This window comes from Artibeus jamaicensis, unplaced genomic scaffold, assembly GCF_021234435.1.
Source record: "Artibeus jamaicensis isolate MK-2021 breed Jamaican fruit bat unplaced genomic scaffold, CSHL_Jam_final contig_466, whole genome shotgun sequence".
Classification (NCBI taxonomy): domain Eukaryota; kingdom Metazoa; phylum Chordata; class Mammalia; order Chiroptera; family Phyllostomidae; genus Artibeus; species Artibeus jamaicensis.
This window is the reverse complement of record NW_026521844.1, coordinates 12,930,775-12,957,833: the sequence shown is the minus strand read 5'-3', so window position 1 is coordinate 12,957,833 and position 27,059 is coordinate 12,930,775. Positions and strand designations below refer to the sequence as shown.

General features: G+C 40.9%; 1 protein-coding gene and 1 pseudogene across 1 annotated transcript; one reads left to right on the top strand and one right to left on the bottom strand.

Moving 5' to 3' along the window:
- Positions 1-1,577: 1,577 nt before the first annotated feature.
- Positions 1,578-26,758, bottom strand: ANKUB1 (ankyrin repeat and ubiquitin domain containing 1). Its single transcript, XM_037150405.2, has 5 exons — positions 26,669-26,758; positions 25,108-25,251; positions 16,876-17,092; positions 6,226-6,340; positions 1,578-2,514 (listed from the first exon to the last, which is right to left on the bottom strand). Exons 1-5 carry the CDS (start codon positions 26,756-26,758, stop codon positions 1,578-1,580), a joined length of 1,503 nt encoding a protein of 500 aa, XP_037006300.2.
- On the top strand, positions 19,669-20,269 carry LOC119053004 (transmembrane protein 60-like; annotated as a pseudogene).
- Positions 26,759-27,059: the final 301 nt, after the last annotated feature.

The following is a 27,059-nucleotide window of genomic DNA, read 5'->3' as shown; positions in this document are numbered from 1 at the left end:
ACTGAATTCCTCCCCAAGAAAGCACTCCACACAAGAGACACTGGCAGCCTTTCTCCCCACAAACCACACGCATGCCCACCTTAAATACAGATGCATTTGCACATTTCCATCCTGCCTAGCGTTGCACTGGGCCCTAATAAGCACTTAATGCGTGCTTGGAAAATAAGCTTATTTCTCACTTGTATTTAGGTGTAATTGACAATAAGAAAATAAATCCATTTTAAAAAGATTTTATTTATTTATTTTTAGAGAGGGGAAGGGAAGGAGAAAGAGAGAGAGAGAAACATCAATATGTGGTTGCCTCTCACATGCCACAAACCAGGGACCTGGCCTGCAACCCAGGCATGTGCCCTAAATGAGAATCGAACCAGTGACTCTTTGGTTCACAGGCCTACACTCAATCCACTGAGCTACACCAGCCAGGCAATAAGCTAATTTTTTAACATGCATCTGTTGATAAAACTAACCAATATTTCCTTTCATATGTTTACATCCCGATTTTAAGATGAGCTATACAATTTTTTCAATTAAAAATTTACTAGCCTTTTTCTAGAATTTTAGATTATTTTTATGCATTCCACTCAGAGATACCTCACAAATTACAAAGACTGAAAAATTAAGCAGTTCTTTATTGTCGTCACTCTGAATTCTACCAGGGTTGCAGCCCAGATTATTCTCGCCACTAGGTGGCGATAACCTTGCTGAGATAAAGCGGAGCTGAAATAGAGACCAACATAGAAAGGCAACTAAAACAACTTCGCCTTGTTCTTTCTTTCCTTCTCATACACTGAGTGAGGGGAAAAGCCACTTACAAATCGGTATTTCAGCTGCAGTACTGGCACCCAATAACACCTCATACATTTCAAAGGCACCTGAGATTTGCAGAGCTGTGTTTTCAGTAAAATCTGGTGACCAGTATGTAACATTTTATCTTATGAAATGAATGTGTTTGAAAAGTCCACCCCAGATACACTTGTTTATGTCTTCAAATGTGATCGTGCATTACTTTTTAAAACTTACCTTAAATATTAATGTCAATCCTATCACCCCAATATAGACCTCCCACAACTTGTATATCTTGCCCAGTAAGTCAACTGAAGTCTTTATGGTTCAGTTGTTTCTTTTATTTTTCTTTCCCCTTCATTTCCATCCAGTCTTCCATGACAGTTTTGATGTCTCCCTTCCACATTTCAGTGAACAATTCTTATTAGTTTTTTTTTCAAAGAAACAATGGACTTTGTTAATTGATACAAGTCTTTTAACTGTGTCTCTTTTCTTTCCTAAACCTTAAGGGGAAAAGTGCTACACAGATTGGATTGCCCAATAAAAACTGTTTTGTTGTAGATACAAGGCTAAGGTGAGGTCCTGGCAGCCAGATACTGATGCCTGGAACAGCCTGTATTACGCTGTGGGCATGGTAGGGAGGGCTTCACGGGCCATCCCTGGCCCTTAGACCTGCCCTTTGAAAGGTTTGCTCTCATACGTTTAAAGAGAAAGCATTCCTATTAACCAATGTCACCCCAATAAATTTAACTAAAAATAAAGAAGTACATACATGAATACAGAAATAAAACACATTACCTGGCCATAGCTAAGCAGTAGATAGCGTTTTCCCTTGGAGTTCTCCCGCTGCGCTCAGAGAAAGATTCGAAGGAGGATCTGAGTAAAGAGTCAGCACTGGGTGTTGCGTAGTAAAAAGATGGGTGTGAAGGGCCTACTCTTGAAACTGGAGGGAGTGGGATTTGTGGAAGGTATGTATTTTTTGTGAGCTTTTCGTTTTTCATATCCATGGCAATACTATTTTTCCAGTTTTGTTGTCTTTGTATTTCAGAGAATGTATTTTTATCTATCAGCGGAAGAAATTTGAGGTTTTGTTCTCTTGTGTCCTGCTGTGAAATTACCAAAGGATTGACAGGTTTCTTGCTTGCAGTTTGTTCCTTGAGAGGCGGTAGCTTGACCACAGTGCTTTGTGAGTCCTTATTCCCAGCCTTATGCCAGCTCTTGGAGGTCATTAGTGGTTTGCTGAAACCATCCACCATCACAATGTCTCCAACTTTTGCCCCGAAAACTCTTGATCCACATGGCTGGCTTTTATAAAGGTTGTGACTCTGAGCCTTGAGCACCCATTGTTTTATTTTAATATAGATCCTCATGGGGACTGACATTTTCGGAAAGGAAACTGTGGACCACGTTTTACTAAGCAAATACAATACGCAGTCTTTATGCTTGCGTTTGAGCGCGATGGCCAGGGGAGCTTGGCCTGCGGCGTTTGTGCATTCCAGGCACAGCACACTGCAGTTGACAAAGGCCTTCAGAATCAGCAGCTGGCCTGCTTCTGCAGCTGCATGAATGGGACATTTAGAGACATCTGCATGCAGGGCTTCATGGCACCATGCTCGGTAAGGGTGGACGCCAACCGCCTCGTGGGGCCGCACACCCTGCTTCAGGGCCCACTCAGTGAGCTCAATGTAGCCGTAAAAGGCGGCGATGTACAGGGCCACCCTCTTCTGGTACCTGGATGAGCGAAACGAGTCAGAGTGGGGGTTTAGCGAGTCAGCAAACAGACAAGTGCGGTTACACTAAATGCCCATGAAACACTCAAAATTTTTGTTGCCTCCTAACTTTTACCCAAAATGTTTTCAGAAAAGGCACATAGTAATATGCAGGTTAAATTGCAGAGGTCCTGCTTAGGCACATGATCCTACTATGCACCTGCAAATAATTCCAACTGGTTTCCTCGGAGCCATTTCCTTTCTTATGAAAGTTTCATGCTCAGGAGAAATATCAAGCTTTATACCAATTGGGAAAGTATTGGAAGAAATTTAGCACATTTTAGGAATGTGAAAGTGGTCCATGTTTGTTTGTTTTGCCTATTCTAGCAGTCCTTATTTTCAGGCTTCTCAGAGTCCCCGCTGCTATCTGATCTAAGCACTAAGTTGCCACCCTCCACCAGCACCACTCCCAGTGCCTAACTGGTCTCTCACCTCCATTCATCTCCCCCCAGGCTTTTCCTCACACAGTACTCAAGGATCTTTTTATTCTATAAATTGCAAGTTTCCTGTCCTCTGTTCCAAACCCTCCAATAGCTTCCCACGGCAATTGAAATTCTAACTCCTCACCTGGGCCTTTAAGGCCCCTTATCACCTGGCCCCTGCACCCCTCTCCAGCCCCTCTTCCCACCAGTCTCCTTCTATTTCACTGTATTGGAGGTGCACTGGCCTTTTTACTATCCTTCCAGTACCCCAGAAGGCACAGTTGAATGATGGGGGAAGGCTGTTCAGAGAAAGAAGAATTAAGGAGGGAAACCTGGACAGGGTCCCACCTGTCAGAGCATACTTGGGCATGGCTACCTGACTCCACTGCAGAGACGGATGGGAGCTAGCCTGGAATCATCCCCAATGCACTGCATTTAACTAACTCGCCTGTGTCTGCTTGCATGCTTGCCACACCACGTTTTGCTGTATAGGTGGCTTCCCATGTAATTTTTCTGTGAGGTAGATAGTTTGCCCAGAACATATGGGTCTCTAGGAGGACTCTGGCAGTTAGATTATAACTAGAGTTATACATTAATACAGTGACACACCTCAATTTCTTTTGAAAATCACTAGTGCAAATCAGCATGTCTGAATTTGATCAGTTTTCCTGACCTGGGGAGAAGAGCCTCTTCTGGATGGCCTGAGCGGCCTTTGTGTTTACCCTTAGCACTCATGTGGGGACCAGAGGTGCTCTTGGTACAGAGGCTAGTTGATGCTGTTTTCTAAATGCATCTTTTCACAATATGTCCTCTCCGTCCTGAGCCCAGGTCAGGCCACCATCTTCTCTTGACTATCTCCCTGTCTCCCTCTCTGCCTCTCCCTATCTCTCGCATTGAAGCCCAGCTTCAATGTCTTTCAAATGCTATAGAGTTCAAATTCCTTTGCATTTCTGTGGGTCCTGCATGAGCTGGCCTCTCTGTATATTTTCAGCCTCTGGCTACTCACCCCCTCTCACTCTGTGATGTACCATGTGGAATTTCTTTGACTTCCTTGAAAATCCATTCTCTTTCCCTGGTTTTTATTCATGTGGTTCCATCTGCTTTGGAACATAGAGTTCTCGTTTTTGTTTCCTCTCTACCATTTCTCTGAGTACCAGCTCCTCAGGTCTCAATCTTAATTCTGTTTCTCAGGATGACTCCCTGGGACTGGTTGGTTCTCCATAGTATCTGTTCTCAGACCGTCTGGCACTGCGCCCACACCCTTACTCTTCTCACACTAATGACAGCAGCACCCAGCATTCATACCCTCCTGCCATATGCCAGGCAGCTCTCTAAATTCCTTATGATTCCTAGGTAATTTAATCTCTAAAACTGTTCTATGAGATACTGTTATCACTCCCATTTTATACAAGAGGATAGTGAGGTACAGGATGACTATATAATCTGTCCAAGTTTACACAACTAAACCCCGAGGGTGGGTCTTTGAACCTGTGCATATGGGCCCTGGAGCTTGTACTCCCAAACACTTTGCAATGCCACTTCTTTGGGAGTTGGCTACTGTTTTCTGTTTTCCTTACCAGAAGCCTAGGCTATATCTTGTTTACTGCTACATTCCTAAGATTTTATGTAATATATAGAAAATGCTCAATAGATATTTGTTAATTGGATAGAAAATAAAAGGAGCTTTTCATTGTGATTATTTATATTCTCTGAGATTTTATTTAATTTTTTTAGATTTTATTTAAATATTAAGTGGGGGTGGTTAAGCACATAAGCACTAGAGTTACATCGTTAGGAGGATCCAGTACCCAGTTGTATTCTTGTTAGCTGTGTGAAAATGGACAGATTTCCTAAAATCAGTTTTCTCATCTATAAAACAAGATCAAAGAATATTGACCTCATAAAAGTATGAAGTTACATAATAAATATAACAGTGTCACAAAGTACTCAATAAATATGCACTATTAAAAGTAACAGTGTAGCACGGCTATTTCTTTGGATTTAGAGCATGAAAAAAAATTATTACTGCCCTGGCTGGTGCAGCTCAGTGGACTGAGTGCTGGCCTGCAAACCGAGGGCTTGCAGGTCTGACTCCCAGTCAGGACACATGCCTGGGTTGCAGGCCAGGTTCCCAGTGCGGCGTGCATGAGAGGCAACCACACATTTCTCTCCCTCTCTTTCTCCCTTCCCCTCTCCCTAAAAACAAATAAATAAAATCTTTAAAAAAAGAATTATTACTATCTCCAAATAGAAATTAATTTTAAATATTTGAATATTTTACAAACTTGAAAGAGGTGGCTTCCAATCTATCACTTCACAGAGCCCTTAGAGCTGCTGGTGGGTATGCCGGCTTCTGTAAGGCATACTTAAATCACCCACAAGGGGGCACTGTTCTGAAGCACAGTACCACTGATTTTAAAACAAAAGGGTAGTGTAGCATTTGGGAAGCCGCAGACATACATTAAAATGTTCACCTGCTTCTCTGAACCTACCCACCTCCACTGCCTCAGTCACACATGTTCTACTTCATGTACTGAAAAATGTTTGAATATTGTATTAAATGCAGTTTGAAAACTTACACAGGTGCTTATGAAAAGACCGCCAATTTTTCAGGTAACCAATTAGCAAATACTGTTTTTTTTGTTGTTGTTTTGTTTCTAGAATAATTGAATGTACCCTGATTGGCTTAGTTGGTTGGGACGTTATCCTGTAAACCAAAAGGTCGCAGGTTCGATTCCTGGTTAGGGCACATGTCTAAGTTACAGGTTCTGTCCCTGGTTGGGGGCGGGGTACAAGAGGCAACTGATGGATGTTTCTCTCTCACATCAATGTTTCTCTCCCTCTTTCTTCCTCCTTTCCCCTTTCTCTAAAACTCAATAGGCATGTCCTTGGGTGAGGATAAAAAAATATAATTGAATGTGACAGTGACAAGATACTTATTCCGATGTCTTTTTAAAAAGATCTTCAATCTCTGATAACCAAACCAAACTGGTCACCCATTGAAGTAGTTAGTGTTTCCTGAGGAACATCTACCCAGACTGCAATCCATCCCCAGAGGCCGTCAGTGCTGCCGGCATCCTGCTGCGCCGCTCCGTCAAATCTCTCAATAATGATGTCTGATCGAGACCTTCTAAGCGGAATTGGCGTGGAGCAGCAGCACACCCGCTGTGGAGTGAATTGCAGACTCGAGGTCCTTTGGAAATTTAGTAAAAAATAGTTAAATTAATTTAGTATTTGCTCTCTCTCCGTACTTAAGTACTGGCTTTTCATTTGATAAATAGCGTTGGACTTTAAGTTTTTGTCCGAGGAGACAGCCCATCAGAAACTCCTTCCATCCATCCCAGACGTCCAAGCGAAGCGTCGCGCCTGTGGATGAAGAGAGGCAGTTTACAGTGCAGTCCATCACTACGGCTTGGCGATCCATAAAACTTCTAAAGATAGCTTTCCCCAAACGGAGGCATGAACTAGATGCGAAACAAAAGGTGACCCTAAAATACATAAGCAGACAGAGGTAATTTTTAGCTTAGGCCTGCACAGTGATTGCAGACTGGGCCGAAACACGTTCTGCAGCTATCTTCAAAAAGCCCTGTGGGTACTGATTGTGGGATGACGTATCCATCACTGTGAAACTGAAGCTGTTCTGTTGGAAGAGGAAACTAAAGAAAACGTGGCAGGGCAGATGGGCTGGCTTCTTGGGCCTTTAGCTTATGAGTGGGCTGCGGTGGAGCTGAATGGCCCCTTTGTTCTGTGCTTCACAAAACGGGAGCCATTCTGCACTAGGCTCGCTGCTGCTGAGCATTTACCACCCGCTCCTCCAACGTTTACCCTCTCCCGACCCTGTGACACCACATTCCCTTTGTTCTGTGGGCAAGTGTTTTCCGAGACTCTTATTCTCTTCAGTCCTCTTCTAATTTGCTTACACTCCACATTCCTCAGGATAAAACCCAGTCTGGCCACCCTGCCTTCTCTCCCTTCCTCCCATCCAGCCTGCCTCCCTCCTGTCTCAGGAGAGCCAGCTTGCCCCTGCCCAGGGCACTCTGACATTTCACCTGTTCTTGAGACACACCAAGTCCACTCCCATCTCAGGTCGTAAAGACTTATCATTTCGTTTGCTTCCAAGGGCCTTTATCCAGATTTTCACAGGAGCGTGAGTCTCATTCAGTTTCAGTTCAAGCATCCCATCCTCAGAGAGGACCTTCTCAGCCGCCACTGCCTCCCCCCCTCGAATACTCTTCATCCCATGACCTTATTTTAACTTCTTCTTATCCTCTATCATCAGTACTTGGGATCATTTTACTTGTGTAGAGATTTTTTGCATGCCCCCACCAAAAAGAAAGCTCCTTCAGGACTGGTCACACAGCGGGGCACTTGGTGAGTGCTCACTAAGTACTTGTTGGTTGACCAACAGGCAGTCTCAGAGACACTAGAGGCTTCACTGACCACCCACATGCCGCTCACTCCCAAGCCCAAATCTCCAGCCCAGGCCCCAGCTCCGGATTCCCCCTGCCAGGGACCTTGCTGTCCAAGGGACTGCACCACCTTCGTGCTGTTATAAGGGACAGCTCATTACCTTTCATTTCCCACCGGCTTTTCCTCCTGCATTCTGCGTCTCAGTGGGTGGCACCCCTCCTTCCTTACTACCTACGCTAGAAATCTCGTAGTTGTGTTCTTCGTTCCTCCCCTTTTCTCATGCTCTACACCTGTGTGATCACAGAGGCCTGACTGGTTTGTCTCAGAAATGTTTGAGACCTCTGTTCCCTTGCCTTCCTCTCAACCAGCTCCACCCTCTGTCAGGCCAAGATCACTGGTCGCCCTTGAGAAGCACCAACGAAACTTCCTCTCCCTTCAGGTCTCTGCTCAAATGTCGTTTCCTTTTCTGACTAAAATATCCTTCCTCTTACCACCTCGTTCTTTATCCTCTTATGCTGCTTTCCTTTCCTTCATAGTTCTTATTTCCATTTAAAATTGACATTTTTCTGTTAACTTGATGGTGCTTGCTTTCCTCACCGAAATGCAAGCTTCAAAAGGGCAGGAACCTTGCTACTCACTCACACACAGCTCTATGCCTGCTTTCTCAGTGCTGCCTGGGTCATGGTGAACACTCAGTGAATAGTTGGCTGATGAAGTTCTGCCCCACTCCCCAAGCTCCTTCTGGGCACGTGCTGCCCTCCTCACCCTCAGCAGCCCGGCAGGCTGGCCTGCACTTGAATGTGCACACCAGGCTGTTTCTGGCTCTGGGGCTTCTTGTTTTGCTACCCCTTTGGTCTGAATTTTTCTGACTCCTCCCCCCACCCTCCTACCGATAGCTGATTATGCAACACTAGCATCATCTTCTCCAGGGAGTCCTGCTTGACAACACCATTCTCTCACTTCCCCAAAGAGCGTAGACTTTGAAACGATCATTGAGCATATGTTCTGCTTTGGAGTGGTTAGTTTTCAAACACTAACAGAGAACCCTTTGAGTCCAAGCATCATGTCTCATCCAGGATATGGGCTCTGTTTTGGTTATGCTCTTGGGTGGCAAGGAGGCCTTCAATAAAATGGGTTTACTGTACTGAGACAGCGACGGGCAATGATGTGCATTAGGAACCAAGGCTCCAGAATCTCTTGCACCCTCTGTGTCTCTTGTATATCTTCTCACTTTCTCTACCCATCAGCTACCCTGCTTACAGTTTCTGCCCTATCACAACTTTGGCATGCATTAAACATCAGTTTCTCATGACCCAACCTTATTTCATGACACCTTTCATTTTCTGCCACTACTGGTAACCAATTTTATCTTTCTACATTTCCCAATTTGAATTTGCAAGACTAATAATAATGAATAATAACATTAAATAGGAATAGTTAATATCCATCAAATCCTTATTATATGCTTTGTATTGTTCTAAGTACTTTATGTGAATAAGCTAATTTAAAATTCACAAAAGCACCAAGTGGTAAGTTATAATATTGTCTCCATTTGACAGCTGAGGAAACTGAGGCATTATGAGATTAAGTAACCTGCCCAGGTTTTTCATACCCAGTAAGTAGTGCAACCAGGAGTTGGACCTGGGCAGTCAGGCTCCTGTGCCCGTGTTCTTGTCCTCTGTGTCATACTTGTCTCCAAACAGAATCTAATTGGCTCAGCTGTGAGAGCTGATGTCACTGGACAGCCTGCGGACTGGCCGCCTTGAATTAATGTGATGGCTTTGGGAGCAGGAGCTGGGGTGTGTGTGTGTGTGTGTGTGTGTGTGTGTGTGTGTGTGTTGGCTTACTCGTACATATCTGCAGGCCCAGACACATAGTAGGTTCATAATAAATACTTGCAGATAAAAAGGGAGGAACAGAATGAGGGAAGTGAACCTCATTAGCATTTTGGAGGCATACAAAGCTTCTAAACATGCTTACTTTTCTTGGCTGGGGTATCCTGGCACCAGTAATCTTTGAGTCACAGGATGCTGAAGACTGGCAGACCAGCACACTCAATTCCCCTTTTCACAGAGTAGGAAGCTGAGACCCAAAGATACGGTGAGTTGCCTGAAGTTACTCAGCAAGCTGGGAGTAGAATTTGGCTTGTAGTTTATGTCTATGGGACCCTATCTACTGCCTAGAAAGCCTCCTCCTTTCACTTGCCTTTCTCTTTTTTTCTTTCCGGTTCCCTCTTTTCCCCTTCTTGCCTCCAGTCCATGGGCAGACACACGGCTAAGTTTATGTTCTCTCAGCTGATCCTTTCCTTTCTGGATGTTCTATATTATAACCTATAATCTTGAAATGGGACTGTTCCTCTGTTACTTTTTTACTGTGGTTTGTATTTCCTGAGCTTGGCCTCACTCTCCTTTGTGGGTTGATTCCCTATGTGGTACTTGTTTACTCACAGAGCAGGATCTACAGTACTGACCTCATCCCCCAACCTTCCTCCACCCTCACAAATCTGGCCTCAGCTAGCAGAGCTCACTCTTTGCTGCTGGAGAATTAGGGAATTGTTCTGTAGAAACCAAGTAGTGGTTCTGCACGTATGCTGCAGAATTGCTTTGATAAACATTTTCTAAATGATGGATCACCCTTGATGTAATAGACTTAGTTTCTCTAAACCTGCTTTGCTGTACTTAAACTTTCTTATAAAATGCTTGACTTACATGCATAGCACTGGTAACAAAGGACGTTAAACACTGGTCCAGGTGCATTCATTTTATCTCTTGATTTAAATGATTTGCTATGTTTTCAGTTTGCTGTGAAGATCACTCACAGGTGAGCTTGGAAAGCTTCAGCCTGAAACTGTACCCTGCTTTCTTGGCCCTCCACAGCTGTGGCCACATAGCCCCAGGCCCGGGGAACAATTTTAATTCTTTAGGAGGGGATAGGTGAAGATTCTGGAACAGTAGCTCAGAGGTTTGGTGGAAAGTTAGTGTTCCCCATTCTATGATCTTGGCTTACTCTCGACCAAGCCCCCACTCTGTGCCCCAGAACATGATGAATTCCAGTATCCTAGCTTACTTTTCAGGTTTTAGAACTGAGGTTCTGTTCTCTGAATCTGGAGCTGAAGTTCCTACTCTGAACTCCCATCTCTGGGGTCAGATTTCTCTTACATGCTGTCAACAATCAGCTTGTCTGGTTTTGTCTGTTATGTTATTTCATTCATTTATTCATTTACTGCCTTGAAACTATGCTACTGTTGTAAATGGTTCAACCACCATGTCCCCAATGGGTCTCCGTGAAGCTCACCTGCTGCCTTTCTCAATCTTACCAATTGCCAGTTGCAGACTGACCTGCCTATCCCAGGACACCCACTAGCAGGACTTAAATAACTATATGTGGGTTCTTCCTGGCCCATCTGTCCTTCCCTAAGTGGTTGCCTCACCTCAGGATGCTAGCTGTCCCTGGCTCAACCTGTCCACTGCTGAGGAGCCCTCATTCTGAAAACTACAGGGAAGGCCGCATGATTTATTTTTATTTATTTATTTTTTGTTTTTTCTCTATCTTTCTTGTGTTTTTTAGGTTTTTTTTCTTCTCTTATTCTTGACTGCTATGTGATTTAAAGCCTCATTAACAGTAGGGTACCTCCATCAAGCCCTGTATTTTATTCTGCTTTAATTCCCTATCTAGAAGCAAATGTTATAACTATCAATTTCAGTTCCTTGCAATAAAGCAGTCCTAATTTCCAAAAAACACAAAGATTAAAATGGATTTTTTCTCTCAATGCTCAGTGCTCGACTTTTATTTACCCAGAGAATTTCTAAGCAAGTTAACCAGCACCACTTATTGGCTAATCCATCCCAACCAATTTGTAATGCCTCCTTTGTCACCCATTAAGTTCCTTCATAAGTTTAGGAATTCTGTTGGGAAATATAAATTTACTTGAATAATGCTATGTTGTTCCAGAAAATACAATTAAAATTTACAACTGAAGTGAAAGTAAAACTAATGAGTCTTAAGCTTCAGGGCCTTTCACTATATGAGCTTTCTAATTCTCTCTTTTTAATTTTGGATTATTTTAAAGAGGACCCCCAATATTTACAAAACTTGGATCCACTCACTTTCTGCTTTCAAACCTATCCATCTTCCATGCCCAAGCCACACAGAAATGCAGGTGTGAGTAATAGTGCCTGTTCTAGGGAATCACATCCAACCTCTTTTCCCATGGTCCCTGTGCCCCAAGTTTCTGGATTCCTCATCCATACTCTGAAGTCAATATCTGCCTTTATGACTTGGGCTTTTTATTCTTTAATGTAGAAACCATTTCTCTGGTTTGGGTTTCTCCTAATGAGAGACGAAACATTGATCAGAACTTAAGAAGCACCAATAAAAATAGGTACAGACAAAGAATGCTGGATTGGCAGTGCAAATTGTTGGAAACAACCCAATCTTGGGTATATGGTTACAATTTATTAGCAGCATGACCTTTAGCAGGTCAGTTAACTTCTCTGAGCTTCATTTGTAAAAGGAATTAAAATGGCACAGGAGGTCCCCAAGGGGCCAAAGAAAGCCTAGTACAGGGACCAAGGAGAGGGAGAGAGACCTAGGAATTAGCCCAGATTTCAGGGTCTGAGCTGACAGAAGCCTGCTGCTGGAACGGTGTCTCAGATGCACTGTGTTCAGGCTGGCTACGAATACAAGCCATGAGGCATTTACTTACAGTGGAAAGTACCAATGGCATCATACTGTAATTAAGACATTCATTCATTTATTTAGGCACATCTTGTTCTAGAAAGGATTAATTTTGGCTTATAAAAAGATATAAAAAATATAGATGGAATAACAAGTGAGCAAGAACATAGGTAAGGAAGAGGAAAGAATGGGCCAGATGACACTTAGGAGCTAGAAATGGGATAAAATGACCATCCGTCCCTTATAAATTGATGCAAGAGAAGGTGTGTTTGTGTGTGTTATGTGTGTGCCTATATAATGTGTCACTAGACCTCAAGTCACAATATTACAATTAGGGGATATTTAGTTTTGATAAATTCTTGATAAGTTAATCACTAAATATTCCACCACCAAAAAAGTCCCTTAATCTCCTTATTACTGTCTTCTTCATAACTGCTGCATATTACTGTCTCTCCGTTCGCTTTACTGAAACTATTCCGAGTTCACCAATGACCTTTAAGGCAAATCAAAAGTTCTTTTCTTAGACATTGTGTTGGGCCTTCTCTGGCATCCTGAAAATTGTCTCTTCTTTGTCATCTTTAGCAATGCAAAGTCCACTTCTCCTCCTGACTCTGACAGTTTTCTGTGTCTCATTTCCTGACTCCCGTCTACTTGCCCTAACTTAAGGGTGTCCTTAGCACTGGCCTTTTGCCCTTGACACGTTCCACTCTATTTACTCTTTCAGGAAAGCACCACTCAGAGCCTGACCCACAATTCCACTGGCAGGGCATCAAGCAACATCTGCTAACACAGCCATCACTCAAGCCCTGGCTGCATGTTTGTTGTGGAGCTGCACTTACAACGTGGCCACTAACGAGCTAAATAGCTTACAGGGGAAAACCGTACTCTCTGAGTTTCCTTATATCTAAAATTTAGGACCCAAAGCATAAGTTTCTTTTCCCAATTTCACCACCACTGCCTTAGCGGCAGAACGTTGGTACCTCCCTCTTCTTTGATGTGGCCCAGAATGACATTCAGTCTCCTTTTTCTGAATTTCTCAGATTTGTCTCATCCATTGCCAGTAGAATTTGTTAATACTGGATTATTAAAAGTACAGTTATCACATCAAAATTACAACTGAACTACAGAACAACCATTGTTTCAAGCTAGAACTTGAAATCTAGCTGAATGGTGGTGTTACAACTAGGAAATTAAAGAAGAATCCACATCAAGACTGGTAGGAGGGGCAGAGGCATAAAACAGACTGGTTTCACAACCATTTGTGGCAAATAAAAATTGGAAGGGATAGCCCAGCTGTGGAGGTCCCTCCTGAGGAGTGAGAGGTCACAGCCCCACACCAAGCCTCCCAGCCCAAGGCTTCAGTGCCAGGAAGAGAAGTGCCCATAAGTTTTGGTTGTAAAAACCAGCAGGGAGTGTGGCTAAACGGGGAGAAGTTTCTTGGAGTCCCAGGCATTTTCTCTCAAAGGTCCCTGCACAGACTTAGACTCACTCCTTCTGAACTCCAGTGCTGAGGCAGCAGCTGCAAAGGCACCAGGAATATGCAGGGAGGAACTTAATTTTCTGGCATCAGGGCAAGAGATGGAGGGGCAGCTTTCCGCCAGACAAAAGTACTGGCAGAGGCCATTGTTCCTTTTCTTAGATGTCTCCTCCCCACCTACACATGCACAAGGCAGGCAGACAGGCATCATATCTGAGCATCCATCTACCTAGCACTGTTAGCTGCACCCTGGAAATCTCCTGAGACCCTGCCCCACACAACTTGTAGACCTAACCAAGCTGTTTGCAATGGCTTTTCCATACAAACTGCCTGCCTTGGCTCCTGCTGAAGATTTTCCTAAAATCTCTCAAAGGTTCATAAATTGCAAATAAGCAGCTTCTGGCCTTGGCATGCCGTGTACCTCTCACTAAGTGGCCTCAGGTCCAGCACTAGCAGAGCCATCCTCGTTTTGCAGCTTGGACTCACCTGGGCACCTCCAAGCCCAGTACAAGTAGCAGCCGTCTGCAGATCTCTTTTTAGTTCATGCCAGGTAGAACTGGGCGGGACAGAGGTGGTGGCTGACCTTAACCTGTTCCTCCCAGGAGGCCCCAGAGCCAGTACACCTGGTAGACAGCTTTAGGCCATGCTGAAGCACTACCCAATATTTCCATAAGCAACGCATCCATGGGTAGACTCAGTGGGCACCAGAGCCCTGCTGAAGTGAGTTGTGTTTCATGTAGTGGGCCTCTGCACATCTGATCCTCTATGGTGGTGGCAGCCAGTCCTTGTTGATCAGCCTGGGGGTAAATCCTTCCCACTGAAGTGCTGACAGCAGTCCAGGTTCAACTACAACAGCAGGTTGTACACAAAGAACTTGGAGTTGGGGGAAGCCGCTCACCTGAAGCACCCACTTTGGGTAATCAGGGAGGCTGTGTCACTGGACCCTACAGGACACCCATTACACAAGGCTACTCTACCAAGACCAGAAGTAGCAGCTCTACCTAATTCATAGAAACAAACATGGAGAAGCAGCCAAAATGCAGAAACAAAAAAGCAGATCCTAAATGAAAGAACAGGAGAAATCTCCAGAAAAAGAATTAAATTAAATGGAGGCAAGCAAACTACCAGAAACAAAGTTCAAAACAATGGTTATAAGAATTCCTAAGGAACTTAGTGAGAACTTCAAGAGCATGAAAAAGGACGTAGAAACCATAAAAAAGAACCAGTCAGAAATGAAGACTAATTTTGCAGGGAATCAATAATAGAGTATATAAAACTGAGAATCAAATCAGTGATTTGGAATATAGGGAAGCAAAAAACACCCAATCACAATAGCAAAAAAGAAAGAAGAATTTTAAAAAAATGAGGCTAGCTTAAGGAGCCCTAGGACAGCTTCAAGTGTACTAAGAATTGCATCATGGGGTGTCAGAAGGAGAAGTGTGAGAGCATGGAATTGAAAACCTATGTGAAAAAATAACAATGGAAAACTTCCCTAACCTGGTGAAGAAAATAGACATACAAGTATAGGAAGTATAGAGTCCCAAACAAGATAAACACAAAAAGAACACAAGATACATCATACTGAAAATAACAAAAGTTGAAGAAAAGAGAGAATCTTAAAAGCAGCAAGAGAAAACCAGTCCGTGACCTACAAAGGAGCTCTCATAAGACTGTCAGCTGTTTTTCAACAGAAATGTTGTAGGACAGAAGGAAGTAGCATAAAATATTCAAAGTGATGAAAAGCAAGGACCTACAACCAAAATTGCTCTACCCAGCAAAGCTGTCAATTAGATCAAAGGACAGAGAGCGAGCTTCCCAGACCAAAAAAAAAAAGCTAAAGGAGTTCATCACCACCAAACCAGTATTACATAAAATGATAAATGGTCTTCCTCAAGAAAAAGATAAAAAATATGGATAATAAAGTGGCAATAAACACATATCTATCAATAATTAAATCTAAAAATCAAAATAAATACACAAGCAGAACAGAAAGAAACTATAGATACAGAGGACATTTTGATGTTGCCAGATGGGAGGGGCACTGAGGGGATGGGTGAGAAAAGTGAAGGGATTAAGAAGTACAAATGGCAGTCACAAAATAGTCATGGGGATGTAAAGTACAGCAGTAATATTTTAATAACTATGTGTGGTATCATATAGGTATTAGATGTATTGGGATTATCACTTAGTTACATAATGTCTACTCACTGGGTTGTACAGCTGAAACTAATATAATATTGTATGTCAACAGTAGTTGGAAAATAAAAAAAAATATTTTAAAATATAAAAGGAATTGTTTATACTAGAAAAGCATGCTCTGACCCAGGAGTGAATTTAGCTAGAGCTGTAAACAACTTGGGAAAATCAGGTTTCCATTTTTGATAATAATGAACTTCATAAAGCAAATACTATTTACTGGTATTCAGAGTATATTAAATTGTAAATTTTGTAAAAGTCAAATAAGCACTATCCTAAATTACAGCAAAAATAAATATGAGAAATAACAGGGATAATTTATGTCAAAGTTTTGAGAGCCTCAATTAAAAATAACATAAAAGAATAAGCAAGTATGATAGGAGGAGTAACAAAAATGCAAATTTAGCATTAAAAAGAGCAAAACTGCTTCACTCGAAAGTGTCTACAAAGCCCTATTATAAGTTGGAAGAACTCAAATTCCATTGCAACAAATATTACAGCACATTACCTAAAAATGTGCTCATTGTTAGCAAAGACCCATTCACCTCAGTCAAGAATCTCTATAAGGGTTGAACCATTTCCAATATGGTTAAAGCAAACCTGACAGTCCTTTGAGTTTGTCTCACTTGTACATGGCTGGCAGTACGGTATTTAAAAGAGGTTGCAACTGCCATGAAGAGTAAAGGCCAGCTCACTGAGGCAGCTGTTTGGCCTGCACAGTACTGGCCTCACCCTGTTTAAAAGATTGTTTAATATAACCAACAATATTTTAAAACGAGATTGCATAAAGCAAGGCTCAGAACAGGGTTTACCATGTTACCAGTTGTGTTAAATAAAGGAAAAAAAGTATGTACTTGAACTTGATTTTATATATGCTTGGAAATATATTTGAAAGAGGAAATTACAAACTTGCTCTTCCACCCTGAGAAAATATTAAGTAAAGAAAATGAGACATGGCCGAGCTGTGAGACCTTTTTTATGTCTTAGTCTACAGAACCAGACACCAAAGAGGGCTGTTGCTAATCTCCATCCATACCACACTTTCAGAGGTTTTAGTTTAGCAATAACTCCTCCATTTGTGGTGAATCTGGTATCAAAGAAGTGCCAAGTAGTGGCTGGTATCAAGGGTAGAGGGCAGTACCAATGTCAATCTGATAGTCCCTGAGGGTGTTGCAGTCGTACATCTCCAGTCCGCTCGGGGTCCGGAGACAGAAGACACTCACAGGGAAGCCACATCTCAAAGATATCAGCGTTCTCAGCTCAGACACTTTCTTACAAAAAAGGGAAGTGTTGTTCATTATTGGCATCCTCTCTTGGGTAACAGCATTGAACACGTGGAGAGTGGGCTTATCTTCTTGCTGCGGGGAGAGAAAAGGAAGGAACTCAGGAATAATCACCCTCTGGAGGTTGGGACAGAGACAAATATTTTGAAAGGTGGCTCTGAGTGCCTCTAGCTAAGGATGAAAGCAAAAGTCAGTTAAGTCCCCTGAGTTACGGTCTGAGTCTTGCTCTTCTGTCAGAGGATATTAGTGAGTGCTCCTCTGAGCACTTGAGAGCCTTCTTACTTCTTAGTCTATAGGCCCACACACACAGTGTTGATAACATCCGTGCTGTGTTAGTTTCAAAACAACTCCTCCATTGTGCTGCACTTTAATTTGGAAATACTGTGGATTCTAAACCTTCACTCAAAAAAATCCTTCCTGGGAGGTTATCTCTGGGGCATGGGACTGAGTTCAGGTTTTGGGCGGGGGGAGTTGCTTACCATTTTATGCTCTTCATTGTCATTTGACCTTAAACAAACCATGTGCATTTATGTTTGTTATTTCAAACAGGAAGTTCTAAATGGCTGTGAAAAAAGTTTCCTTTGTTGCTTTTATTTTCACTTTGTAATTTTATTAGGAAAGCAAGTAGAACTGAAATATCTGAAATTAGAGTGGAGATGGAAAGTTTGGGGAAAGTATTAATCCTTCTATTAGCAAGAGTTACATCAAGCCAAACCAAAATTAAAAGTGGAGGAACTGGGGAAAATGGAAAAGTGGTAGGGAGGGAAAGATGATTAACATTTCCACTTTTCTAACAACAAAGAAATGAAACTGGCTTTGCTTCCCCTTTAGCAGATTGAGGTCAGTCGCAGTTTTCTGCAATGCCCTGTGATCAGCTTGGCAGATGTGGGTCACAGAGCTGCCACGAGTGCCCTGGGAGCCCCCCTCTCAGGGAGGGGCCTTGAGCAAAATGAAGGAGCCAGCAACCGTCCTCCAGTTTTCTCAAGGCGGTTCTGCTCCATTAGTAACTGCTCTCTTGTCCCTCCTGTTTCCAGCCTCATCCTTTTCTCATCAAAATTCACCTGTGGTTTCTTCAGGGGCCCCTCCTTGCTTAGGTTTATAAAACATTAAATTGATTCTCCATCTTCCCGATAAAACTTTGCCATACTGTAATCAACATTAGATCTCTTGGAAAGAACCTCCGAAGAGAGGTTCTTGGAAAGAAACTTCAAAGTAAGGAGTAATGTGATTGATGAAAGTTCAGGCTGCAGTGCTTTAGTCTAGGGTCCACTCTGCTGACTCACATCACTGGGAGCAGGTTCCAGCTCCCTTCGCCTGAGCATCAGCCACCCACCAAGCTGAGCTGCTCCCTGAGTCTAAGGTACTTGGGAAAATGTTTCTCAATAGCTTCTCATAAATCTATGCTATGCAAACTTGAAGGACATAGGATTCTCCCTTCCACTTTCACCGTGCTCCTGCTTTTCTATGGCTGCATTAAAGCAAGTATGTGTTCCTCCTAATTCATGTGATATTTATGGACAGGAAGAAATTCTCATAAAAACTGGATAATTGTACACTTGAAACCTATATAATTTTATTAACCAATGTCACCACAATAAACTTAATAAAATTCAAAAAATGGAATAAAAAGCTAAAAGAGAAAGATTATGTTTGATATAATTGTTGTTTCTTATTTCTTTAATGATTACTCTGATTTTCCTTCAACCCTTGGTATAGGTACTAATTTATTTATGTTTATAATTAAGTGGGTAATGTACAGAGTGGTAAAGGCCCACATCACTCTTAACAGCTAGTCATCTACTATCTAATGTTAGAGCAATAAGTTTGAAAGGTGCTTCTCAGGGTACAAATAACCACGTATTTATATACATGTAAATATATATATATTTCACATTGGTTATATGGAAGGGTGAGCAGATAGATGCCGATTAATAGCAGTTTGCTAACTCACCTTATCTACATAAGAAAAGTAGTCTATTCATCTATATGATATCCTTTCCCAAATGTTCAGAATGAGGAACACTCATAGTTGTACCCAAGGAAGCCAGATGCTATTAAATAAACAACGTACATACAAATCATTCTTGGACATACGTAAAATTAGATATTTCCCTTTTACAAACAACCAAGACACCAATGTAGGAAGTATGCCAAGTTTCTTACCTCTTATTTTTTTATTTTTATAGAATTTTTATTTATTTGCTTGTTCATTTTTAGACAGAGGGGAATAGAGGGAGAAAGAGGGAGAGAAACATCAGTGTGTGGTTGCCTCTTGCGTGCCCCCTACTGGGGAATCTTTGGACCTGGCCCAAAACTCAGGCATGTGCCCTGACTGGGAATTGAATTGGTGACCCTTTGGTTTGCAGGCTGGCGCTCAATCCACTGAGCCACACCAGCCATGGTAGTTTCTTACTGTTTAATAAAAACAAATATATAGATATATTTTGTGAAAGTCATTTCACTGTTGTCTTCAAAATACAAATGTGATTTGTTTTAGCCAAAATACAAAAGTTGTTTGGGGAGGTGGAACTGAGCTCTTTTTCTTATCATGTGATGGATTCTGGATTTAATGGGTAAAAAAGTGTAGAATATGCCAAAGATCAAAAGTGGCAAATTCCCTGATCTTGACGATCCCTGTTGGCTCTCTGACTATGACGTCTTTTGGCCATGAAAGGAGACCAGCACAGGAAAAGCCTTCCTGTAGCATGAAGCATCTGCTAGCTAAGGAAACCAGGAATATTTCCATTTTTTGACTCTGCAACAGCCTCTTTAAACTCTTTAAGTGGGAATATCCTTGGCTCAGAGAGTGCAACTCGCCCGGCTTTTCACATTACTCTTGTCGATCATGTTGGTGGCTGTTGATCATGTTGGCTGGATGAGAAGGCACCTTGGAACTGGTTTCTCATGTTTATTCCAGTCTGGATAACTGATATATTTCTGGTCATCCTGATTGTGAAAATGGCCGGGCAATGTAAGTCTGGCTTTGACCCTTGGCCTGGATCACACAATATTTAAAAAAAAAAACTGGTACCTCATTGCAATGTTACTGAAATTAACCTTCTGCCTTGCACCCTGTGCTAGACTGAACAGTTCACTACCCCGAATGTGTCTTGTGTCTTCATTTCTTTTTGGACCTTGCTGGCAGGGGCTTTGATAGAGCTTGGCTATAATGTCTTTTTGTGTGTGTGTGGGAGACTGACTTTTAAGGACATCATCTTATTTTCTTGCTGTACAACAAGCTGTCATCATTAAAGTGTCTGACTCTTTGCAAGCTTGAAGAATACCCAGCAACTGAGAAAAATACCAAATGTGGTTTTACACTGCTTCCATAAAGCAGTCTTGGTGAATCATCAACTTCCAGTCAACCCAAAGCTTAATTGTTCAATATTTGAGTTATTAATATCTTTACTGTCCCTATTTAAATAAAGTTTGTTTTGGATCTCAGTAAAACAAAAAAATGCAACTCACTATAAATACACACATGTGCATTGACAATAAAATAGGAAAAGTTAAAGAGAAGCAGATGGAAAGAAAACAGTTGATGTAAATTTTGAACACTGCTGTATTTTTTTTCACAAGTTCTGCTTTTTCATATTTTGCTGTCTTGGAGTTGCAGCACCAAATAAGCGGAAACTTTCCCCAACTATTCCAGAGGAGACCAAAGAGGAAGTACTGTTTGTTTTTGTTGAACTGAATGAATTCAAGTTGAGATGTCTTCATAAACGTCTAAACCTCATAAACGTCTCTCTTGGTATAATAGTTATCCTGGAGAGGGTGTCTAGGACACAGCACTGGACTCTCCAAAGTCTTTACATACCATTTTTTGTGACTTAGAAGAGATAGCCATTTTTAGAACATATTTTCACTTACAAATTATACATCTTTAAAGCATGTTTAGGCTGAATGGAGGTGGAAAATGGGATAGGGGGGATAAATAGTAATGGAAAATACACAATAAAAGTAAAAATAAATAAATAAAAATAAAAAGGAACATATTTATACGTTTTTGCATATAAAAGTATATTTAAAATCTAAATTCACATATAATATGTCTTCTGAATTTTGGTACTGTGCATTTTGAGTGCCTTTTAGAAGCTTAAATGTATATTATTTTGAATCAGTTTTATACCAACTAATATAGCTCAAACTTCTTCAACTTGTCTGATAGACATCTACTCAGTGGTCCCTCAATTAACTTAATCTCTTGCCACTAAAACAGCATTCCAAGGATTCAAGAAAAGATGAAGTTTTAACCTAGCCCTGCCTTCTGTGGGTTGGTGGAAGTGTGGTGATACAAGGCAGGAAACCAGAAGAGTGTTGAGGAGACTGAGCCCCTCTCAGACTTTTTTAGAAGACACACCCTGCCAATAGCAGCTTCTCGACCCACTTTGCAGCAGGGCCGGACCTGTGACTTGGGAGCCTACACATCCGCCCCCACTTCGGATTAGGAGCCAGGAGGGCACAGAAGCCTCAGGGAAGGAATGCACCCTGCGGTGGCAGATCCGATGCATTCCTGGCCTGGCAGCAGGGCTGTCGCAGTGTCCAGTACCTGCTTTAAGGGCTCGGGGTGCTGCAGCGGTAGCCTTTCTGGACTAGTTCTGGGGCATGATTTAGAAACTGCTTCTGGCTGCCTGAACTCGGAGCTAGATTCCCCAATCTTCCTGTCAGACTGTGAACGGCGATTCTGGATGGGGAAAGGGGCAAGGCTCCTGGAGGACCTTGCCTTCAGGTTGGAGGGAGAAGAGGGATGCTGGAGTAAGAGAGGGAATCTAAACCCTGAAATGCATCTTAGCACTTGCTTCTGATAACAATCACATCCCTTCTTGTTAACTTTCATACTTGACCTCTCAAGGTCTTTTCTTTCTTTATTTTTAGAGAGAAGGCAAGGGGGGAAGAGAGGGAGAGAAACATCAATGTGTGATTGCCTCTCACACTCCCCCTACTGGGGACCTGGCCCACAGTCCAGGCATGTGCCCCAACTAAGAATTGAACCAGCAACTTTTGTTTTGCCGGCTGGTGCTTTATCCACTGAGCTACACCAGCCAGGGCTCAAGGTCTTTATCAACTGATTTTTCGACACATATTTATGAAGATCCTAGTATGTGCCAGATACTGTTCCAGCTTCTCAGTGACAACAATGAACAAAATGAAGCAACAGTTTCCACATAACAGTTAGAATGAAGGAGGCAAACGCGACAGCATGTCTGCAGGCTGGCAGTCACCCAGGCCTTGGCAGTGCCTCACCCCAGGGCCTGCAGGAACGCAGTGAACCGCTGCAGCATCCACAGTGAATGGCAGGACTGACTCCTGCGTTAATGGGACTTGGAGATGTTTACCGAAGAAAATGTTTCTTATGATTTCTATGAGTTTTTTCCAAAGAAGGAAAAATTAATGCAGTGTTCTTTTGCCACTGTTCTTATGTCACCCTCAGCCCCCATTCACTTTTCCAAATGTGTCTTCATTGCCATTAAAGGAGAAGGTGTGGTATGCAGGAAAACTGGAAAATGACTGTTTTAAAAATGTATTTGGAGTAGATCTCCTCTTAATTTATCTAATGTCTTTTCCTCTTTCCACACAAGCACAACCTTATAATCCACACAAAAATATAAACACAATAAAAAACCAAATATTTTGGAATTATTTTATATCTACTTGCACCTTTTAAAAAAGAAAATGGCTTACTTGCCAAATTTTTAAATGCAAAAGTGTTTTGGTTTACATCTTTATATTTCTAAGATACTAAAGTAAATTAAGAGACTCTAGCTTTCCTAGATTCTCAGAAGGTATGAAGTAACATAAGAAAGGTACTACTTAAATTTGTATACATGTAATTATGCAATAAAGCAATAACATGCCTTACAATGCAGCCTTTGATTACGTAAGATAGCTCAAACCATGTAGAGTTGGTACGACTGCATTCTTTGATGCATGGGGTATATTATTCATGAAGTATTTTTGTCACTGGAAGCCCATTTTGAACTGTTATCATACAGGCACAGGAAATAGTATGGATTTTTGGAATAGGCTTCTTTTATCGTCTAATCCAAACAGGAACTAAGTTAGGATAGGGACCAATATTTATGATTTCTGCAGGTAATTCTCTTCCTTCAGATTCAAGATAATATTTTCTTTCCCGAACCCAGTAATAAGAAATTCTCTAAATGTGATTCTACTGGAAAAGGTGAAGATGAAGATCAGTAAGATTTCCATGGAACTTGAGAGTTTTACATTAAATCCTCTGTGTTGGCCAGTCCTCTGACAGTTATATCCTGCCTTTCTGGAATAATAACCCTTTACACTCTTTTTTTTTTCACCAGCGTTTTAAACTCCAGGCAAGGTTAGAGTTCAGTGCAAAAGCAGCTTCATCACTGTGATAGATGAAGCTTTTTTAGCAGAATGAAATATTTTTATAAGTAAAACTATGAAGATAGGTTGCCTCTGGGAGGGGAAATTGGGGGCCAGAGGGAAGAGCTAGACTTTTTACTGTATTTCCTTTCTTTTCAATTGAGCACTGTGTGAATGTACTACCTAGTCAAAAGCAAATAAACATTTAAAAATTTAAAATCAAGTCAGTGCTTAGTTAAACAATGGTAATGAACTCACACCATTATCTCTAACTAAGCAAACAATAAAAATGTCTTGAACATCATTATTGGCATTAGAAAATTCTGGCAAAATTTAGAGAGTTTTCCCATACAGTAACAAAACCACAATATATAACCATATTTAAAGACATAAAACAAAGACATTTAAGAAATAATATGAAATTTAGTCTGTTTAAAGAAGTATGTCAGAGAGAAAAGAAGACAGCAGAGTGGTTTTTATTTCCCTTTCTGATAATGAAACATTCTTCAATAATATAAAATCACGAAGTGAATATATGCTTATAAAATATTAAAGACATAAAGATATGGTCACTTTGTTTATATATCCTGTCACTTTGTTAACAGGATTATATAATGTTTATATTTCTGTAAATTGTTCATGCTACCTAAAAACAAATATTTTGATATATATAAATATATAAATATTTCCTTTAAATAAATAAGCCTTCCCACTTAGTCAATTAGTAAAACATATTTTTTTAAAAAGGGCGCTCTGGCTGGGCAGCCCGGCTGGTTAGAGTGTTGTCCCCACATATCAAGGTTACGGATTCACTCTCTGGGCACAGGCAAGAACTAACCAATACATGGACAGATAAATGGAATAACAAATCCCTGTTTCTCTCTCTCTCTATCTCTCTCCCCCACAAAACAATAAAATAAAAAAATTAGACAACACAGTAAGAGTTAGCTTTGGCTGCCATAAACAATCTTTAATGCCTAATATGAGAAAATTAGAGCCTTATATAATGTAGAATATGTATTTTACTAAGTTTCTTGAGGCTCATTTTTCATACAGGATAAAGAACTAGTACTGAATAATGTCTCTGTCCTAGAGTGTGGCTCTAAACTCTGTAGGCCATCTGTATCTTTGAGAAATTGTCAAAAGTTAAAGGTCCTCCACCCAGGAAGACTCCAGGTACGTAATTTTGCATATATTATGATTTTAGGGTCTTGTAAAGTTCTTAAAATGCATCCATAGACCCCAAATTAAGCACCACAAATTAAGGGCCTTATAATAGAAAAGTCTATACCCATTGTATATACACATAATCCATGAATGGCTGCTGTAGCTGGATTTGATTATAGAACCTGCCCCTTCATGCTTATTTTTATTGACAAGTGCTTCCCTTGCTTTACTCCACTGCCCTCAATCCATTTGGACTCGAAAAGTGATCTAATCTTTTCCACCAACACCAGTATTTTAGATCCTCCCCTTGGTCTTGTTCCAGTACTGGTTTTTGGGTTGCTCTGTGGTGACTGTTTGGGCCAGCAACAAGTTAGATGGGGAACGAAAGGGAAAGAGGAGTCACCAAAAGAACTCTGTGGTCTCCATACTTTATTGCCCCTTACAGCCTAAGTTGAAGAAGAAGAAGGCAAGAAGAGAAAACTTCTTCCTAAATTGTAAAATCACTTTCTCTGAATCACCCACAACGTTATTCAAAATGAACTAGACATCTTGGACAAATGTTATTCTGATCATCATACCTTAACAAAGCATTTGAGAGTTGAACAAAAAGATATTCCAATATCGGCAAGGCTCCAGCTGTCCTTCAGGGCTGCTCCAGCATACATCAGCTCCAGATACCGCCTGCCTTGTTCATCTTCAGACAGAGGAATGTGGAAATAATCCTTCAAGATCAATAGTATATTATGAAAACAGTACATCTCTACATTACTAGACCAACAGTGTAATTTCTTTTTATTTACACTTTCCACTAAATATTATATAATATTATTATAAAATATAATAACAATATTAAAATATATTGTATATATTATATAATATTATTAAATATATTATAAAATATTTGGGGACAAAGGGAATAAGTATTAGACAGGGGTTCTTAACTTGGAGTCTATAGACCTCCCCAAAGTTTATGGATAGAATTTAGATGAAAAAAACTATAATTTATTTTTATTAATATTAATATTAATGAAATTGAGATTTTCTTTTAATTATGCATGGAGGCAACACACCAAAGTAGCAGAAGTTGGCTGTACCTGTGACTTTGTGACCAACAGGAATCATTGATATTTTCATATCACCTTATAGTTGCTGCAGATATCTCAAAATATTATACTGATCACTCTTTTGAATTACAATAGTTATTAGATCTACTGCTAGAAGTTGTTGATGCACTAATGATGTGCTAATGATATCGCTATATCACAAATTTGTTTTTTAATGTTTGAAAACTGTATTTCAGTATAACTGATTTCCTTTCTTTGTATGTATTTTATTTTATGCATTTAAAGAGATTCTGAGAAGGAGTCCATAGGCTTCCTAGACTGCCAAAGGGATGCATGACACATAAAGTTTAAGAGCCTCTACGTTAGAAAATGTAGATTTCAGTAATCACAGTAATCTATTAAATATCCTATAAATATTCAATAAAAGCTCCTTAGCAAATAGAAATGATCATCTCCAAGTTAAATACTATTTGATGGTCAGGACCTAAATATTTGTCTTAATTTTCCATTTTAGAGTGAATATTTACAAGATATTTATAAGAAAGTTATTACACCCAAATCATTTCTTATTCTGGTAAAATACAACTTCTCTTTTTTCTAAGCCTCAGTTTCCATGAATGCACAATGAGGATGTAGCCCAGTTCTCCAAAGTTCTCTTCATTTCCAAAATCCTCTCATTCTTCACAGTTGCTTGCTCACTAAACAAGCCATCCATCTGACAACCAGCATGCTCAGCTTTTAGAGCCTGGAGTTAGGGTCTTATTTTTGTCCTTTAATGAAGCATTGCAGTAATAATATACGGCCCATGCACAACCCACAGCTTCCATAAAGAGAAGTTAACTTTTTTTTCCCCTGAGCATGTACTAACTCAGTTTTCTTTCCTAACACCGCCATAGTTACTATCTTCTTATCAAACTATTGTGTAAGCAAACAAAGATATTTGAAGTAGTTTTATTTCCCTATTTGGTGAAAATGTATCACCAAACAGTAAAATCTCTGTCCCATGTGCAGTTTAAACTTCACTGCACAGTTAAAATTTATATACATCCTAGTGGCTCAGGGGCAAAGTACATACCTTTATCATCAGCTTGACAGCCTCCACAGTTTCATCTGCTGAAACTTCGAATGGTTCAAAAGATCCCTCAAAGGCTATGAAAATCCTCATTTTCTCATAAAAAAAAACAAACCCCAAAACCCCACAACTTTTTTTCAAATATCTTGTTGGATAGCTGGAAAAATTCCAATTTGCAATTAAAGATAAAAATGATGAGCAGAGGCAGCCGTTACTGTCCAGCCTCCAAGGTGAGTTGAGAAATGTGAAGAGACAAGTCCCGCAGTATCACAGTATCTGGCAACAAAGCAGCTGCATTGGAGGAAATGCTTCTCCACTGAGGGCAGCAGTCAATAGCCACCTTGTTCCCATATTATGGAAACCCCCAAACTTGACAATAGTTGGGGCAAGTGTG

Excerpts from the sequence above, each read along its gene's own strand:
- ANKUB1 (XM_037150405.2), bottom strand. The coding sequence starts at position 26,758 with ATGAGGATTTTCATAGCCTTTGAGGGATCTTTTGAACCATTCGAAGTT. Across the intron at positions 25,252-26,668 it reads CTGTCAAGCTGATGATAAAG|GATTATTTCCACATTCCTCT; the intron begins GTATGTACTTTG and ends TTGATCTTGAAG. Across the intron at positions 6,341-16,875 it reads GGACTATCAGATTGACATTG|GCGCGACGCTTCGCTTGGAC; the intron begins GTACTGCCCTCT and ends CTTCATCCACAG.